Below are 17,951 nucleotides of genomic sequence, written 5' to 3' on the forward strand. Positions count from 1 at the left end.
CATGCTCTCAATGGGCAGCCAATATCTCATTAACCAGCCCCTCTCCACACAGTTAGGCAGCCAGGATGTTTGTCTCAGTTGCGCACAGCGCAGACAGGCACATCCCACACTCCTTAATAACCTGTGGGGACATCATTCCACTTCCTCAGCCAGCTAAAAGGCAGGAAAGATGGCCAAACCGCAACTTTTCCATTTGTTAGTGCAGCGGCAGAACGTTTTCTGAATGCATGGATTATTTGCTCAAACTTTCTGTGTCACATCACGTGTAGCGAGATTGAACTGACATTAATCACATTTTTATTTCTGTAGGAACTGTTTTAGCTCATATTAATATACATTTGTTTATCAGCACAAATCAGGAGAGGCTGTATCAGAAGTGTAATTTTTGTTTCTCTAATAAATTAGACATTAATTACAAATTCTTGTAGATGATGCAACCTCAACTTAATCAGACATGTTTTTTTCCCCTCATGGCTCTTCAAGTCCTCAGTCCCTAACTGGATAATAGCCAATCTTGTTAACCTCTCCTTTAATGTGCGAGAGCCTGCAGCATGAGGTAGTGCAGCACTTCAATGGACCGCTGATGGAAAGAGACAACGAGTGCCAAATCTACAACAAATATTTACAGCCTTGTTAATGTAGCCTTAAAGCACCTATCACAAGATATTTGGCTTCATCTTCTCTAAAGCCCCAGCACATTTCTCACAGCCTAGCACACACTCAAACTAAATCACATATCTGAGAGCTGTCCACAAGCACAGTAGAGCTGCCCCCGCCCCATTTTTTTTTTCCAAGGGTTAATTATATGTACTCTGGACAAGAAGCACTTTTTACCTTTTCTAGCCGAACATCAAAGAACTTTCTTTAATGATGTAATTGGAATTTTCATCTTAATTGTGCTGAGTAGGATGGCTAATTTGCATGGGGTAATGAGAGGGATGTTTCCATTACAGGTAATTAGGTACTTGAGAGGCAGTGGTGTGGTAGAGAGGCTGAACTGAGAGGGAGAGAATAGAAGGGAGAGAACGCCATGGAGACTCAGGCGCAGTTGTTGTAATATATTTGCATTATTTTGAAGCTGAAAGAAAATATCAAAAAGACACAGAAAGGCTCAAAGAGCAGCGAGAGGGCGATAAGTTTACCATAATTAGTAAGTTTGTGGCAAAACAGAAATTCGCTGTGCAGTTCATTCAATTCTCCAACCATTTTCTGGAAGAAACTGTCACTGCCATTTGAATTAGCATCCAATTATACTGCTTGTTCACATTTCAATTTTAGCCATCACATTTTCACAGCGTGCTGCGGTGACACCTGCAACCTCTAGCAGACTACAGCGTAACAATCTACGGAAAAAACGAGAAAGCAAAAAAAAATTCAAAACGGACACATTAACCGATTACTACAATGGCATATTTGGGGGAAAGTGTATTAACGTAAAGATTGTTCAAGTAAGATAGTATTTTCACACAATTTAAAAAGCAAGGATAAAATAAATCATGCTCAGACAGTCCGCTTTTTGAGAAGTCATTTTCCATACACTCTACCTTTTTTCTACCTTTGCTTCAATCCAAACTATGAATAAAAAGGACACAGGGTCAAAAGGTCTTTTCTTGGTGTGTCTCTTCCTGATTTTTATAACCCGTCTCAACACATCTGAGCTTCTCACTTCCTAAATGATTTCCCCTGTCATTAATTAAAAAAAATAAAATAAAGTGATCAGAGGAGCCAGTCACACAAATTCCAACTGCTCCAAGATGTGAAAGCAATGTGTTAAAATGTATGATTTGATTTTTTTTTTTTTTTTTAATGGGACAGTGAACCATCAATGAAGCAGGTTAGAATAAGAACATGTGTTGGATGATATACAGAGGCTGGTCTCCAGACCTGGCCAGGTTGATGGAAGATTAAAGAAGAAATTAAATAAATGGTACAACACGGCAACAAATCAAGCATATCCTATCCAGTCAGACCAAATGGGCGAAAACAATCAAAATCAAAAGAAAAAAGATCTAAGTTTCTTTTGTCTCTGTCTCTTTTTTGTGTGTGTATGAAGTCCAGATTAGAAGAACAATAACATTAAATTCTAGCAAGGCAAACACTTAAAATAACAATAGAACAAGTGAGAGGAGAAGAAGACAACACATCAAATTATTACTGGAGATTTCTTGTTCCCCGTGTAACAAAGTGACAGCTGCCTTTTGCTCATTATGATCATGAAAGTGTGCAAATATGAGCCCCGCTTCTGAGTGCGCGCTCACATCTTCCACTGCAAAAGAGAATGCATGCACGAGAGTGAAAACATGCGAATAAAGGCATATGCAAGCACGCATGCATGCATGGGAGAGGTGTGCAGCACTGTATGTCTGACAGCACTTTTATCAGTCTGCTGGGATGTGTGCGCACATGTGCGCCTGGATGATGGAGGGAAAGGTGGGAGGAGGAGGGCGGGCGAGGGGGGCTGGACGAGCTGGGATTATGGGCAGAGAGGATGAACGTTCCGGCGGCTGGGAGGACCCATCCTGGTGCTCTCATGACCACACATCTACAACCCGAGAACCCCCCCACTCAATCCAACCGTAAAAAAATAGGTCAGTGGAGCAAAGCACACGCACGCGCACGCCGGCATGTATGCACGCACTTGCAGACACGCGCCGGTATCAACTCAAAAGAATCACAGTCTGCCATCCGCGCCACTGCCCGCTCCCCTCCGCCCCCCAAACACGGCCACACACTCTCTCTGGACTGAAACAACTGGGCTAAGAACGGGATTCAAACGCGCAACCCAACATAAAAAACACAAAAACATTAAGTGTAACTTAGTAACTAACTAAATAAAAAAAAAAAATCAAAACAAAGACGAGACGGAAAACGAGAAACTTCTGCAGATGAACTCGGCAAGGATTCTTGACAGACACGAACAGATTACACCGGCTGTGGTTTCCACACACTCGCACGACAGTATAGCAGCGAGAAATCACACACTGTAAATAATCAAGTCAAACCACATTTCGAGACATATAAAATATTAAAATCTATATTTTACAAATGCATTCGCCAGAGTTTAGAAATTCTATGTCCATGCACAAAAGAAATCTTAAGTTCGACCTGGAGCCCTCTGGTACCCTCTCTCTCCCCTCATGTCCTGCAAACACAACGCACGGAGTTGGCAGGCTGCGAGCAGCGGAGCCTGCACTTCTCTCAACTTGTTACGCCGGCAGCGCAATTAAACGTGCATGTTTATCTTTATGACACGATCGTCTTCCTTCTCTTACCTTTCATAGCTGAAATCACAAAATACATCATTAAGCTTCGCGTCCATAAGAGAAGAAACTATCAGCAGCGCAAAGCCCTCCACTGCTGTCTCAGCAGCAGCTGGCCAGCAAGCACAGCTCCGTCTCTCAGCCTCCGAGCATGACCACACCAGAATCCATGTGACTGTGACATCAGCGTGCATGTCTGCCTGCTTTCCCCACCCACCCGGCCTTTTGATTGGCACAGCGTGCAGCCAGTAGGGGCGCTGAGAGCTCAGGCAGGGGGAAGCTGGCCCTCTTCCCACTGATTGCAGTCTTGTCTGCCCCAGCTTGCTAGACACAGCACACCCAAACTATCTGCTGCTCTGTAGCTTATCTTTACAGAGAAAGGATAAAGTCAAAGAAGATTTTTTTTTTGTGAAACTTTTTTTTTTTGATTATCTAAAGAAAGCATAGAGTCTGAGAAAGGCTAAAAGGAAAGGTAGATAAATGGGGAGGGGAAGTAGAAGCGGGAAGAAACAAAAATATGACGGAGCGGATAAGAGAGGGTGTGTGATTTTTTTATTCTTTTTTTTTTAATCTGTGGCTCAGAGATAGAAGTGCTCCTCCTCCCTGCCGGTGGATATGAGTGATCAGTGTGAGGCCAGATGTTTGCTAGCAGCGGTGGGCCCTTTGCAGAGAGAAGACGAGTGGAGCCTCAGCATCTTCCTCTGACCTCTCGGAGGACTCACCCACACCCACACATACACACACACACACGCATTCCTCTCTATTAAGCGCACACACTTTTCCCACCAGGTGAGGAAGCTATGATAGTGACGGAATGGTTTGGATGATCCCCTCCGCCCCGCAGCAACCATCTCTCTGTCTTCTCTCCTCCTCATGTGCCCCTCACTCTCGCCCCCTGCTTTCCATTCCAGTCTCTACCACCCTCCAACCCCCTCTACCCCACCTCTCTTCTCACTCATCCTCTCTCATATGATAATCTGCTCTGACTCCTTACCAGCTGCCTCTCTCTGATACAATATTCTGGTTTTAGTGCAATCCAGCCTTGGCCAATAACCATTTGGCATTTCATGAATAAGCTGGTGCTCATATCATCTTGTCTCAAGACAAACATCATACAGCTCGGGTTTCAGACACAGCAGTATTTCAAAAAGAAAGAAAATGAACTAGAGAAAATATTTATTTTCTTTTATTAATGACAGTATAAATATTTGAGATTTGGCAATCAGAATTTTGGAGCTTCCTTTTAATGTTCTAAGCTGTTTCTTGATTTTTATTACACACACTTCTGAGATCAATCTTTACACAAGAATGATGACTCCCCAATATGCCAAATATTTAAATTTCTATTTATTGCCTGTGATGTCGCATAGAACTTCTGGATATCCTACACATGCAAAAAAAATTCTTAAAAAAAATTCACATGCCAGTTCTGCCACATTTATTGACTGCCCTCTTTGAATACTCTTCAATGTTGTTTTTTAGCAGTCACACAAAAGATGATTCAAGTACATCTACTCAGTGAGGAAAAATCTACTGTCAGGAGATAGATTTTTGAAAAATCATTGGTGTAAGTGATTTTTGTTGGAAAAACAGCAGTTTACAACCCTGGAACTTTGCAGAGGGAAGAATCAGAGATGACCATGTCAGACCCTCATGATTAGACCATACATTTTGAATGATAACAAGATGAAAAACCCAGTCATGCCCCGTTTTAGGTTTACTAGTATAAACCACTCTTTTTTTTAAACGTCAAAGACTGATCCGTGCATTGATTATGTCTTTGATGACAATCCCAATTCAATCAGGCTCTACACATCTATATTTTTGATAAGTAGGAAAGAAATTATTATTTTTTATGTCAAAACAACCCAATGACATTTAGTAGTTGTCCACCTTCCAAAGAGCAGTTAAAATGATCTGAGTTAAATTAGAAAGAATAACATTACTTTACATAACAATTCGAGATTATTTACAGTGAACATGTTTGTAGTTTAAACCAGCTTTTGAAAAATGTCATTCGAGTTGAACTGATCAGAAAGAGTGTAGAGAACACCAACTTAAAGTGAAGCTGCTGTTGTTCATTATTTATTATAAATATTTATATTTAATTATGTGTCTTCTACTCTGTGTCTAATGATTAAATAAAGGGTACTTCTAACCACATATGAAATTTAAATGAGGACTCAGCAGCTTGCAACATAAATCTTCTCATGACAATGTTTCATTAGGACCTGTATGATCCATTAGAGTAACTAAACACATTAGCTCAGGTTGTGTCAACGCCGGTCTCTTACGGCTCAGCACAGTAATGAACACAACATCATTCTGAGACTGATAGAGTCAAATGGACCAAAGAGTAAAACAAGGAAAGTCCACAGTTGGCAAACCGTTTAAAAACGGTGTGACTGTGAGAATCAGTTGCTTTGTTTAAAGGTGTGCATCTCTGCGAGACCTTCAAAGCTCGCCAGATGAGTCAAGACCATGGCCCACGCAGAAACATGTTTAACCACTGCTGTCTGTGGTCGTGTCTTGAAAACTGGCTGCAGAGTCAGCCTTCTACAGAGCACGACACGACGCTGTGGAGTGGTTAAACAGGAAGAAGCACACAAACAAACATGAAACACCACCATATAGGAGTTGTTTATGCTGGCTAGTTAAAAACAACATCTGAGAGGAGGATTATGTTTATATTAGAGTCTGAATGTCAGGAGAGGAGTCAGAATTGTTTTTCATATTATTCCTCTTTTGTCTATATGACCCAGGGGTTTCCAATTCACAAGGATTATATTTACTAAAGAAATAAGAGGAACTGACAATTTGCTTCATTTTGTATCGCACGTTTTTTTTTTTCAGATCATCCCTATGAACAGGCAAGATGTACCAGTCGCACTGGTTCTGTTCCAAGAACTCAGAGAGTGATATATTTCTGGTGATTATGATGAACATGGCATACAGCTAATAAAACCTAAAATTCAGTTTCTTAGAAATTGTGAAATTACATAGGGCCAATAAAAATATATTTGTGTTCCAACATAAGGAATGGACGAGTTGGAGTCCATGCTTAGTCTGTGAGCACTGTTCACATCTTGTGAATGTCTTACAAACAAATGAACAGGCATTACTTCACTACTCTTTTTATTATTTTTTTTTACAGTTTTTTTCCTTCCACTGAACTTTCCAATACTATGTTTGGTTGCTACACTCAAGCTTCTTTAGCAATTAGATTTTATGGATTACTCTTCTTGTAGAATTTGACAAAGATGGTTAACTATTAAGTTAGCCTCCTTCAGCATGATAGCGTACATAGCAATTTATAATATATAGCAAAACGCCTCTGTGCTAAAAAAAAGTTATTTTTTAAAAATGGTTTTATGTAATATTACAATTTAAACAGAATTTTCAAATTGCATTAGCTGTTGACCATAATCATCTGCAGTTAACTTAAATAAACACTCGAGTGTCCTCCAAATGAGATACATATGAGGATGCAATACATTTCTAAATGTTGATGGAAGGCTATTAGGGCTCATAAAAAAGGGCCAAACAAGTCTGACTTTTTACACCCGTGATCATCATATTGGTTAAAAAAAAAATCACAATCTGAAGAGAAGGACAAGTTGATCTGAAGCAGCTATAAAAATATCAACGAACATCAAGTGTGTTAAATGTACTTCCAATGCCCGTCTTCCCTAAGGACAAATGTTTCCACTTCATTTACCCTTGATCACACTTTTTCTTGAGGGCTCCACATTACCATTGACACTAAGCCAATATGTCTCTGATGCATGTTGACTGCTGTATTGACTGAGTCACAAAGTGGTCAAATGTGTCTTTAAGAACTGGTCCAGTCGTGTGGAGCAATCAAAGGCTTTATTTTAGTCAATAACCCTTTAATACCCTTCAGTTTAAACTGGGGAAGCATTAATAAGATATGTAAATGAGCTGATGATAACATTCAGGGTAAGTTTATATTTGTATTCAGACTGGCTAAATGTCATCTCTCACAGTCTTCCAGGATTAATTCAACCAAATATATTTACTGTAAACAAGTCCTGTGGAATGAAATTCAATTGAAATGTGGTGTTGAACATCCAGTGATGCCCCTGGAGGAGAGGAGAGGATGAGACCCGATAATGGCCTCATTAGCAGTCTGTCAGTAGCCATTCTATGCACAAGCTCACTGTGCAGCTGATGCACGTTAACTCTTCCTACTCTGGACTCAAAACAGCAGATCTGTTGTCAGTATGCTTAGTCCCGTCTGTGGCCTCTGACCCCCACAGGATAGGCTCTTTCATACCTGCATATTTTCTTGTTAAAGTATTAGCAATCTGAGTGTTTTATTCCACAGCAGATCCACCTGGGTGTTTGAAACGGCGCTGACCAGCCTGCAGCGGAGGTCGAATTAACAAGCTCAAACAGGCACTCCATGAAAACAACACAGATCAATTTAATATAGATGCCAAGGAGCGGAGGGCATAATATCAGAACTATAACACCACCGGCCCACACCGCACAATCATAAACCAATTTAGGGCCATTTCAGGCAATTTCCTGGAGGCTTCCACTTGTGGGAAGACTTCAATAAATCACACAGACAACAAAGAAAATATCTGTTTCTATGAAAACAGAGGACACTCCTGGGTTATTTCCATGGGTCCGAAGAGGGCTTCGTTTACGAACCACTTTAAATGCAGAATTGCGAAGGTTTAAAAGCAGTCTACACAACCTCAGCTGTGCCAATATTTTATGGCATGTGTAGTTACAGGAGACGCCATTAACTCATTATGACTAATGGATTTTACATGGAGCAGTGCAATTTATCTCATATAAAAATGTAGCAGAAGTGTAAGCATTACACCTTTTAACAGTTTTCATGGTTACACTCAGATCAGATGACTAATAGCTATATAAGCGTCCCTTCATCTTTTATATGCACACAGCCCCAGGGCCAGTTCAGAATCACACTTTTTCTCTCCCTTACTCCCTGTCACTAAATGCACAGACACACAATATTTACACAATATTTATAGAAAAGTAGGGTCAGAAGAAGGCATATGAAAGCATATCATTTCTAAACAGGTTAGGTGTACACCTGTCAGCTGTCATGTAATCAGAATCAACAACACTGTGAATAGCAATGGTTGACAAGGCTGTAACCTTTTCTTTCACCGCCACAGTTATTTATAGAGCTGAATTTAAATAATTCTCACAACCCTGCAGTATTTCAAATTCAATTCCATCAATGTATATACTTTGCCAAGAAAAAAAAAAAACAAAAAGAAAATATCAGAACTCTGTCACTACTGCTTAAGAAGTCATGATAGCATGACCACAACTCTTAAGATCATTTAAGGCAGACCTTTACCTTTGCTTCGTGTCACTTGGTCCCTTGAAGATGGGAACATCTGAATAAAAGGCTTTAAAAAATAGATCAGGTAGCTGAAATGAAAATGAAGTGAGGTTCTGTCAAAAGTTATAAGCAGGTAAAATTCAAATTCACATTCAAGTCACATCTTAAAACACACCTTTCCAGAACAGCTTTCAATGTATGGCTAGTGTCTTTTTTTAATGTTCTATGTTAAGTTTTCTCCCTTTATTGTGTTTGATGTACTTAGTGTTCTGATGGTAATTTTGGTAATTTTACTTGGTTCATGTAAAATGTCTGAGTTTTTAGAAAACTCAAATAATATGTATTGTTCTGATTAAAATCTAACCAGCAGTTGAGAAGGCTCCTGGTTCCTTCATTAGTACAAGTTCAATTTAGCTAGTTCTTGTGAGAAAGGATAGTATAAATGAAACAATACCAAAGCGGCTTTCCCCTGTTATAGAAAAAACTCTAGTCTTAAGAACATCATAGTCACCCATGAGATAGTATTTTATCTTATCGAGTTTGCATTAGTTAATTACTTTCAAAGATAAAGATGATTATTGAATGGAAGAAGGACGTTGCGGCAACAATGATCTTCCTGTGTGAAATGTGAAGCATTATTGTTCAAAGTAATTACCTAATAGAAAAATAAGGAAGGGTAAAAATTTATCAAACTGTGTTTACTTACATCACTATGCTTCACTTGTTTTTTTATTGTGCAGACATCACTGGGCTACAAAAACACTGACATGATATTACCTGCTAACAATTTATTTACAGAACCTCAATGAATAAATCTTTGACTCTCCATTTCGTTCTTTGGCCACATGTTTGTTTCTTGGCACTTTTTAGATATTTCTTTAATAAGCATTTCATATCCAGTTATTAAAGAAAAAAAATAGCCAGGTAGAGAAGGAACTGGAACGAGCCAGTTTATTTGTATGGCTTATCAGATGTAAAGGCGGTTGTAAAGAGTGCTCATTGCCACCGCTTGAGAGTTATCGCAGATGTCACTGAGCAATTTTTCAATAGATCAATAGAAATCAGATTTGACAATGAATTGCGGCACGTATCTTTTGTGTAAGGCTGCCCTTGGGGACAGAAAGGGAAAAAGAAACAGGCGGTTAGCGAGAGGGAGAGAGAAGGAGTGAAAGGGAACGAGGAGGGGAGATTATCGCAGGCATGGCAGCCTGTGTGAGAGGCTTAGCTTGGCTAGGCAGGGAGGTGGAACCCTGTGAATTCTAATGAACTGGCAAGACCCCCCCTCCCTTTCACCCTACCCTCTCGTGCCCAAAAAAAAAAAAAAAACATCCCCATCTTCATCGCAGGAGGATGATAGCAGAGAAGGAGGAGGTGATTAGGCAGGAGCGGCTCCTCTATGGCAAACCAAACAGAGCAGGTCATTTCCCTGTGATAATTATGGCTATAACCAGGCATGAGGGATTGATAATGGACCTGCTTATTCTTCATGTTCTGCGAAGGCAACCACTGTGCCTGTCGGGGCGGGGGAGCATTATGATGTGTCTTTTTTACTGTTAGAGGGGTGACTCTGGTAAGAGTTGCAATGGCTGCTGAAAAGGGCAGCAGGGGAACTTGGCCTTTGAGGGAGAAGTTAACGAATGAACTTCATTATTGAGGAGCATACCAGGGAGACCCCCTGGTGTTTGTGATGTATTACCCGGCATCAAACATGTGCACTCCCCCAACATCACTGCCGTTGCACGACATCGGCTCTTGGGGGAGGTACGCGTGTAAACTAAAATAGTTTAACCTTCTGGCTTAAGGCTAGAAGAAAAGAAGACAACAGAGAAGCATGCACATCTGCATCAAAGAAGTTGCTTTCATTTAGAAAAAAAATATATATATATTTATTTATATATAAATTTTTTCTCCTTTCAGGCTGAGTAGTTTAACCATTATTCTGGTTCCAAAAGCATCTAAGTGAGTAATGAGGCAATGCCTTTTCTGTGACTGCATGGTGAAAACTGTCTTTGCGTAAACTAACACATATTTAACATTATCTATGTGATTTTAGGGTAAAGCAGGTGGTCCACAGAGACATTCTTCATCAACATAATCATTTATTAGCTCTGTTCAAGCATGAAAGTAAATTTCCTAAGTTCTAAAAAAAAAAAAAAAAAGAAGTGACACACAGGAGGGACAAATGTTTTCTTCAAGATTGAGGGAGTTCCTCAGGCTATATATGTGATGTGCGCCACTTAGCCTTTCCACACCTTCCACACCTCTACTGGGTCCGGGATGGAGTTTCTCTGCGGTGGACGACGCGACACGAAGGATCTCTTTACCGAGCCTGTTCTCAACACTTTTACTCTTGACTTATGAGGATGCCATGGGTGCAGGGGAGTGATTCATCACCGGATGTGTTCCTCTTGCACCCTCACACATTAGTAATGTGGTCCGCTGAGGAGGAGTCCTGTCATCAGTCTGTACCTGGACCCTCCGAACAAGGTAGGTCAACAGGAGGCAGCAGCGGCTGGCCCACTTTTAGTCTTTCACAGCACCTTTAAGTTTCCAGCAGCTCTGCCACAGCTGAGCCTGACGGGCATGATCAGACCAGCTTGGTCAAGGGGAGACGCTGTGGTAGTAGAGTGAGTGCTTCTTTTGCATTATCTGTAGACTCCCATACATATGGTCGAAGCCAACTTGACAAAAGGTAAACATGTTGGAGAAATATTAACCTATCTTCTACTTATTTATAGTCCGTCCTGAAATAATATAACAGAATAAAATAAATAATCAAGTCAGAAGTCCTAGTCTAGATATTGGTAGATATTAGATATATAAATTTAACTTTAACGTTAAATTTAATAGACATAATCTGTTTTTTTACAGGTCACTTCGAAAGGTTTCAAAGGACCAGATATAATCAAAAACAAACTTATTCATGTGGGCGATGGCCCTGGATTTCAACACAAGACTATAACCTTGTAATTGTTTGTTAGCTGAAAAATTTAAATTAATTTTTTTGACATAAACATTCGAATGTTTCTGTCTTATATGAGACTTAACACAAGGTTTAATCAATGTTGATGAATTTAGTTTTTAGCCTTAGAAATTAAAAATTTGAAATCTAAAAAAGGGCTGCATGGTGGTTGAGTTGTTAGCACTGTGGTTTTTATAGGGTCCTTGGTTGGAACCCAGGCCGTGCTTTTTGTGTGTTTGCAAAATAAAATGTACTCATATATTCTATTTCTATGACAATCTTTAAAATAACATCTTTGTCTCTGAGGGACACAGGTGCTGCACAAACTGAAGTGACCACAAATGCTTAAATGTTCTTTTCGTTCACAGCATAAGTTTAATTTATTCTTTGTGAAGTTGTAACTGTAAGAGTAACTTTTTTCCACCGTGTGGTCAGCTCATCTCATTATAGCTTTGTGATAGAGAGTTACAACCACTCAGGCATTCAACACCTGTATAACAATGACAATGACAATGACAGCGTACAGCCTTGTGTTGATTTTAAATCCATTTTTAGACCTTAAAATTATGCATAAATTTTATCGCAATTCTTTTGTTGTGAAGAAAGAGCCTTCACTTTTCAGACTGATTATTAAGCATTTATAAAGACTGGCTGATGACTGAACATGAATGTAATCTGATGTAGCCTTAACTTTGCTAAGAGTTCCCAGGCTTATCTATTTAAAACTGCCATAGGATGTTTCATCACAAGTCTCTATATCACAGCTCTTCTGTAATAGAGGCGCAACAAAGTAATACATGGCTGTCTATTCTTTCACCAACATACAGAGCCAATTTAAGTCAGCAATAAGCCTGTGACCTTAACATTGTGGGTAATGCATGTTTAAATACCCACCTCAGTATTCATGTTTGTCATTTTACTTGTGAAGATTAGGTGTAAAAAGGCTATTTGAAACCAAAACACAGGATTAAGGGATAATGCTGCTCTGTGTCTTGTGAGTCGACCTTGATTCTGTAATCCAGCACAATGCTGGAGAACAGCATACTTCTCGCTCTTGTACATTCAATACTCTCACTGTTGAACAGCTCATTCTGATGTAATTGCGCCTGCATAATGGCAGCATGCTGAAAGAGAAAGTAATCAAAATTAAGGAGAGCTTCCTTGTAAAATCTTTGGAACAGTTGCCGAATAAGAATATGGTTTGGACAAATAAGAAGATAATTGGCAGCAGGGCTTTAAGATTGATCAGAAAATAATAGGGTATAATCTGGTAAGTTAAAGTAAAAAAAATAAATAAATAAGTGAAGTGTGATAGCGAAGCTGAAAGAGCCAACCCTGCAATCATTAGCAGCTTTATTTAGGCTTGCAATAATTAACCAGATTGGACAAAAATTAGATACGTATAGCATCACCAGAACCCATAATAAACAGCATACATGTTTTTCTTTCTTCTACATGTATGCAGCGTTGCTTGACTCCATATCTCCCCACCTGTTTTTCCTGTCTTTTCTTTCTTTCTTCCTTCCTTGAACAGCGCCGCACAGACACTGTAAAATGAAAATCTGCCTTTGATGTTTGGGATCTTATAATGCTGAGCAGTAGAAATCCGCATGCCTGTTATCTGAAGAATCTTAATGATGACGGCTAACTTCACAATGGGTTAACCACATCTCTCTGTTCTCATGCTGCACACCCACAGAAACGCAAATTAATAGCAAGGTGGGGAGAAAAAAAGTAAAAAAAAAAAAAAAAAAACCACAGCATTCTTCTAATAACTCAGATTCAACAAAATAGGCACAATGCGATCAGCACAAATGTCAATGTGTAAAATCAACAAAAGGATTTGTGAGCACATCTGCACTCCTCTTTGTAGGCGCAACTTCTTTTTCTACTTTAGTTTCTGAGCAGAATTATGCTATTTGTCAGAAAGAGATGATCCACAGTTCAAATGATCTAACAAAAGAGCAGTTTCCTTTTTTCTGTTCTTTTATTTTACCCAGTGCACTTTAGTAATTATCATTAAACTGAAAATTATGCTTACCCAGCAACAAATTTCAATTAATTTTTTAATGTGCTTTATTTATTCAGCAGCATTAAAGGAAAATATTTTTATTTTTTCTACCCTCTATGAAAAAGAGAAAATTATGAATTGCAACCCATTATAATGATCTACATTGAAGCAAAACCATTTTATAGAATTCTTAGCCACTTAAATAAGTAAACCGAGGAATTTCTATATGTATTATATTTTTTTATAACTTTGAAAAATTTATTCAGACACTCAATCCACTGAGGGAAACAAACACATTATATAAGTCATCAATTTTCAAGCCTTTATTTTTGTTGATTAAGTTGATCTTCTTTCAGATAATGAAAAGCCAACATCTTAGATTAGAATATTATGACAGACAAATAAAATATCTTTTTTTAAAATAGAAACATGCTCATAATGAAAACTCTGCTTAATGCATACTTAATAAATTGGTAAAGATTTGAGACTGAGCCCGAGATATGTATCAGTCACAGCCGTGAAATTCTACAAAAATGAGGGTGATAAATAGATTTTATATTTGTAAAAAAAAAAAAAAAAGTAAAATAAAACAAAAAAATCAAGAATCATTTCTTTACTTCAAAATGATGTGCGCTATTGTGTTGACAAATCACTTCACTTAACGATGCAAAAAATACCTTGGGTTTTGTGGCTGCAATGGTTCAAAATTTATAAAAGGTCATTGGCATTAATAGGCAACGTACATGTCTTTATTATGATAGTGCTGTGAATAATTCAAAGTTGGCTCAGATTGTACACTCTGCACCTTCCTCATCTGGTCTGGATCCTATCTGACTTCTGTCTCTGTCGCCCAGCACGAATCAAAGCTTTCATTATGTGGTGAAACCTCTTGCCCTGTGCTGAATGTTTGCACGCCGAGGGAAAGTGAAGAGGCATCAAAGAAATGGTAAGAGACGAATAACGTCTGTGAAAGCTGGACGATCCTGTGCACAGCACTATACTAACAGTGGGTACAAGTCATTTCTTCCTTAGCAGACGTCGACATTTCACCATACTCCTCACTCTCCTTTACCGGAGACGTCCAGCAAAAGAGAAATCGGCCACAGCAGATGGGGCCACTTCCCCGTCTGAGCATTGTATCCTTGTCACATGTCACTAACTCTTGTTCCTGGTCAGACGACACTTCAAAGACAGGGCTTCGGTTGTGGCAGACACAAAAGGGAAAGACTGAGGGGAAAAAAGCTGATGAGGTCTCTCTTTGCTCCAGCTCGAAATTCTCTGAAAGACTCAGCACCGAGAGTAGAACCAGATTAAGAACCAACAAAAGCAGAGAAGCCTGAGCCCACACAAACCTGTCCTGAAACCCGATGGCTCCTTTTCCAGCACCCTAGGCCTCTCGTATGTGATAAAAAGAAAAGCCTTTGGCCACAGAAACCTATGCAGAGAAAGCGCATGTACAAAGGCCATTTCTAATTTCATGAAATGACAGACATAATTCTTTCAGCGAAAGATGAGGACTTGCCATATTGCGTCGGAGAGGAAAAGACATGGCAGTCCAGGAAAAATGGAGAAAAATTATGCTGGCCTGGTTTACGACAAATAGATAACTCTATTGATTTCCCTTTTACAGTGACTGTCCATTCCTCACTGCTGTGATTGCACTGACCTATTTAAGGGGGAAAAAAGGCATCATTATAGATTAAACCAAAATGTCCAAAAAGAAAACCCTTCCTCTGTAGAACAAACAAGTCAAGTAAAAGGAAACATAACTTACAGAAAGAGAGCAAGGAGAGAGATTTTGTCAATTTAAGCTCTCAATATTGCTGTGGGAAAAAAGAAAACAAGCAGTTCCAGAACCATGCTGAGAACCAAATAACTTTCCCCAGACTGGGAGATTATGCCTGATGCAGTCATTATCATTGTCACTCTCAACAAAGGAAAAACATTTAAATGGTTATGGTATTACTCAACTAGAATCAACATAATGGCAATACTGCAATTTTAAAATGTTTATGACAGCAGAATACAGCAAATTATGAAAAAAAAACCTGCTTTAGCGAATGCTCTGTGTAACACTACAGCACAGTTGAGTGTTGTATGTTTTGTGCTGATGATTCCTTTGTGTCTGTGTGTGCTGCTGCTGTGCCCGCGCGTCCCACTCCACCGTGTCTGCGCCGCGCGTCTCGCTCGAGTATCTCGCTCTGCGCGGCTCAGGGGACTCTGGCTGGCTGATCTTCATTATCAGCCCTAGCTTAACAATGTTCTGGATGCACTTCCCACATGAGTGCAACTAACAAATCCCCAAAGAGCTGAATCAAGGCAACAATGTGATGAAATACCTTCAAACAACGACCGAGCCTGGAACACGGAGCTATGCAGAGACAACTCACACTGCCCCTCGGGCGATTCCACAGGAGTGCGCCTGTTGCCAAGCAAAATTACACAGCAACTGGGACGTATTATTCTCCTCAATTGGCAATGTACAGCACCATTAAGGACCATAAATCTCATGTTTGATTAACTGGAAAATCACAGATGCCGTTCAACAGTTTCATTCAAAACAACCAGATAATGTCTGTAATGTCATTTTTAAGAGCCTGTGACATGAAGTTCATCATCTTAATTTGAAGGTCTTTACTAACACACTATACTTTGCAAAAGTATTCATACCCACTAAACGTTTTCACAACTGCTAACTTTAATATATTTTATTCAGATTTTGTGTGAATCAGAGCAAAGCTTACTTTGTTTTTGTATTTAGAAATCTAAAGTGTATGCTGCTATCACCCCTTTGCTCTAATACCCCTAAAAACATGCAGTGCAGCCAACATAGCTCTTAGTTGTGAACTCCAGCAACATGGTATTCATGCAAGAGTGGCAAGAAGGAAGTCAGTCTCAGTTTGAAGCATCTTTCAAGTCTTGTAGGGGACACAGGAAACATCTAGAACAAAATACTCTGGTAAGAGACTAAAGCTGAACTTTTCAATGTTATACAAATTCCTATAAGCGATAGAAAACTAAGACAACAATTCACCCTGAAAATACCACAGCCACCATGGAGCATGCTGGATATGGGTATCGGGTACTGTATACTAATGCACTACACAGATTGTATAAAACATTATGAAAATCATGTATCAGTTAAAAGTACGCACTTCCACTATGCAAAAAACAATGGCAAAAAACATCATACTGAGATGCATGAGAAAGAGAAAACTTTGATTCCACAAAAGATGTTCAGACAATTCTTATATACTCTTGAGAGAAAATATCTCCCTTCACTGTGAAATTTGCGCTCTGTACCTTTGCAGACATGGCACAACTACAGAAAACAAACAAGCAAAAAACATGCATCACACTAAGTTTGGGTGAAATAAAACCCAACTTAGTATCCACTTTAGGGGTGAAGAAGTTGCTTCAAATAGGTAAGCACTGTCACTGTGCCTTGTAAACACAAAGTCTAATTTGGATTAATGAGACATTTTCAAAAACGTCTCTGATATTTCAAACTAATGTTCTGTAATGACAAAAAGTCAGAAGGAGAACTCAGACTTTTTGACTTTAATTTAGCCCCAGTGAGTACTGTAACTTTTCTGTAACTCTAAATGCTCTCTATTCCTTAAGCATCACAGAAGAATCTAATTAATAAGAGTCTTAAAAAAAAACAAAAGAGTTTGACTGTACTACAAGCATGGGAGTGCACGTCACAGACAAGAGGAACTCAATACACGCTAAAAGCAAATAAATGATGATGCAGGAGAAGGGCCATGTTTCTCAATCAGTGCAATGTCTGTTACCTCAATGGAGATAAATATTGCAAAGGGTGGAAAGAAATTGGGGCCGTCTAAAAATGCATCTTCAAAGTGAAGAGAGAGGAAACCTCATCTGTCTGGACTCCTCCTTCGTCCCACAGTTACATTTGTACTGCTGCCTCCTCTATCAAAGGGGCTTAGACAGAGGAATCACATATATCTGTACTATAGGAAAGTATTTTAACAACACATAGAGGCATGTCTGCTAATTTATCTTTGACTTTGAATTCATCTCACATATTCTCACATTCAATTTGATTTTGTTAACATTTGGGCATGGAACCACATAAGGTCAGTATTTTTAACCTTAATTTTTGGGATGTAACTAAAGAAATTTGAAAAATGTCACAAAAGAAAAGAAAAATCTCATGTTCTGAATTAAAACTCTGGGGTAGACGTTTTGAATATTTAGGTATTTCAATAAGTGCCCTACAAAGAAATTGTTTTTAAAAGTGACCAAATTCTGTACAGTCCATCTCTAAAAATATGAATCTCCCTGTTTCTGTATTTTCCTTCAAATCGTCAACAATCAGCATAATGTACATATGCAGCTGCA

General features: G+C 39.1%; 1 protein-coding gene across 3 annotated transcripts in view; it reads right to left on the reverse strand.

Moving 5' to 3' along the window:
• roraa (RAR-related orphan receptor A, paralog a) overlaps positions 1 to 17,951 on the reverse strand; it is a 223,374-nt gene that overhangs the window by 55,064 nt on the left and 150,359 nt on the right. The window contains exon 1 of one of the 3 annotated variants that reach the window (XM_032582864.1): positions 3,273 to 3,436. The exons of the other annotated variants lie outside the window; for them this stretch is intronic. Coding sequence (XP_032438755.1) covers positions 3,273 to 3,303 — 31 coding nt within the window. The 5' untranslated portion in view covers positions 3,304 to 3,436. Of the gene's footprint in view, positions 1 to 3,272; positions 3,437 to 17,951 lie in introns of those variants that run through there. 3 annotated transcript variants of the gene reach the window in all.

This window comes from Xiphophorus hellerii, chromosome 2 (assembly GCF_003331165.1).
Source record: "Xiphophorus hellerii strain 12219 chromosome 2, Xiphophorus_hellerii-4.1, whole genome shotgun sequence".
NCBI lineage: Eukaryota > Metazoa > Chordata > Actinopteri > Cyprinodontiformes > Poeciliidae > Xiphophorus > Xiphophorus hellerii.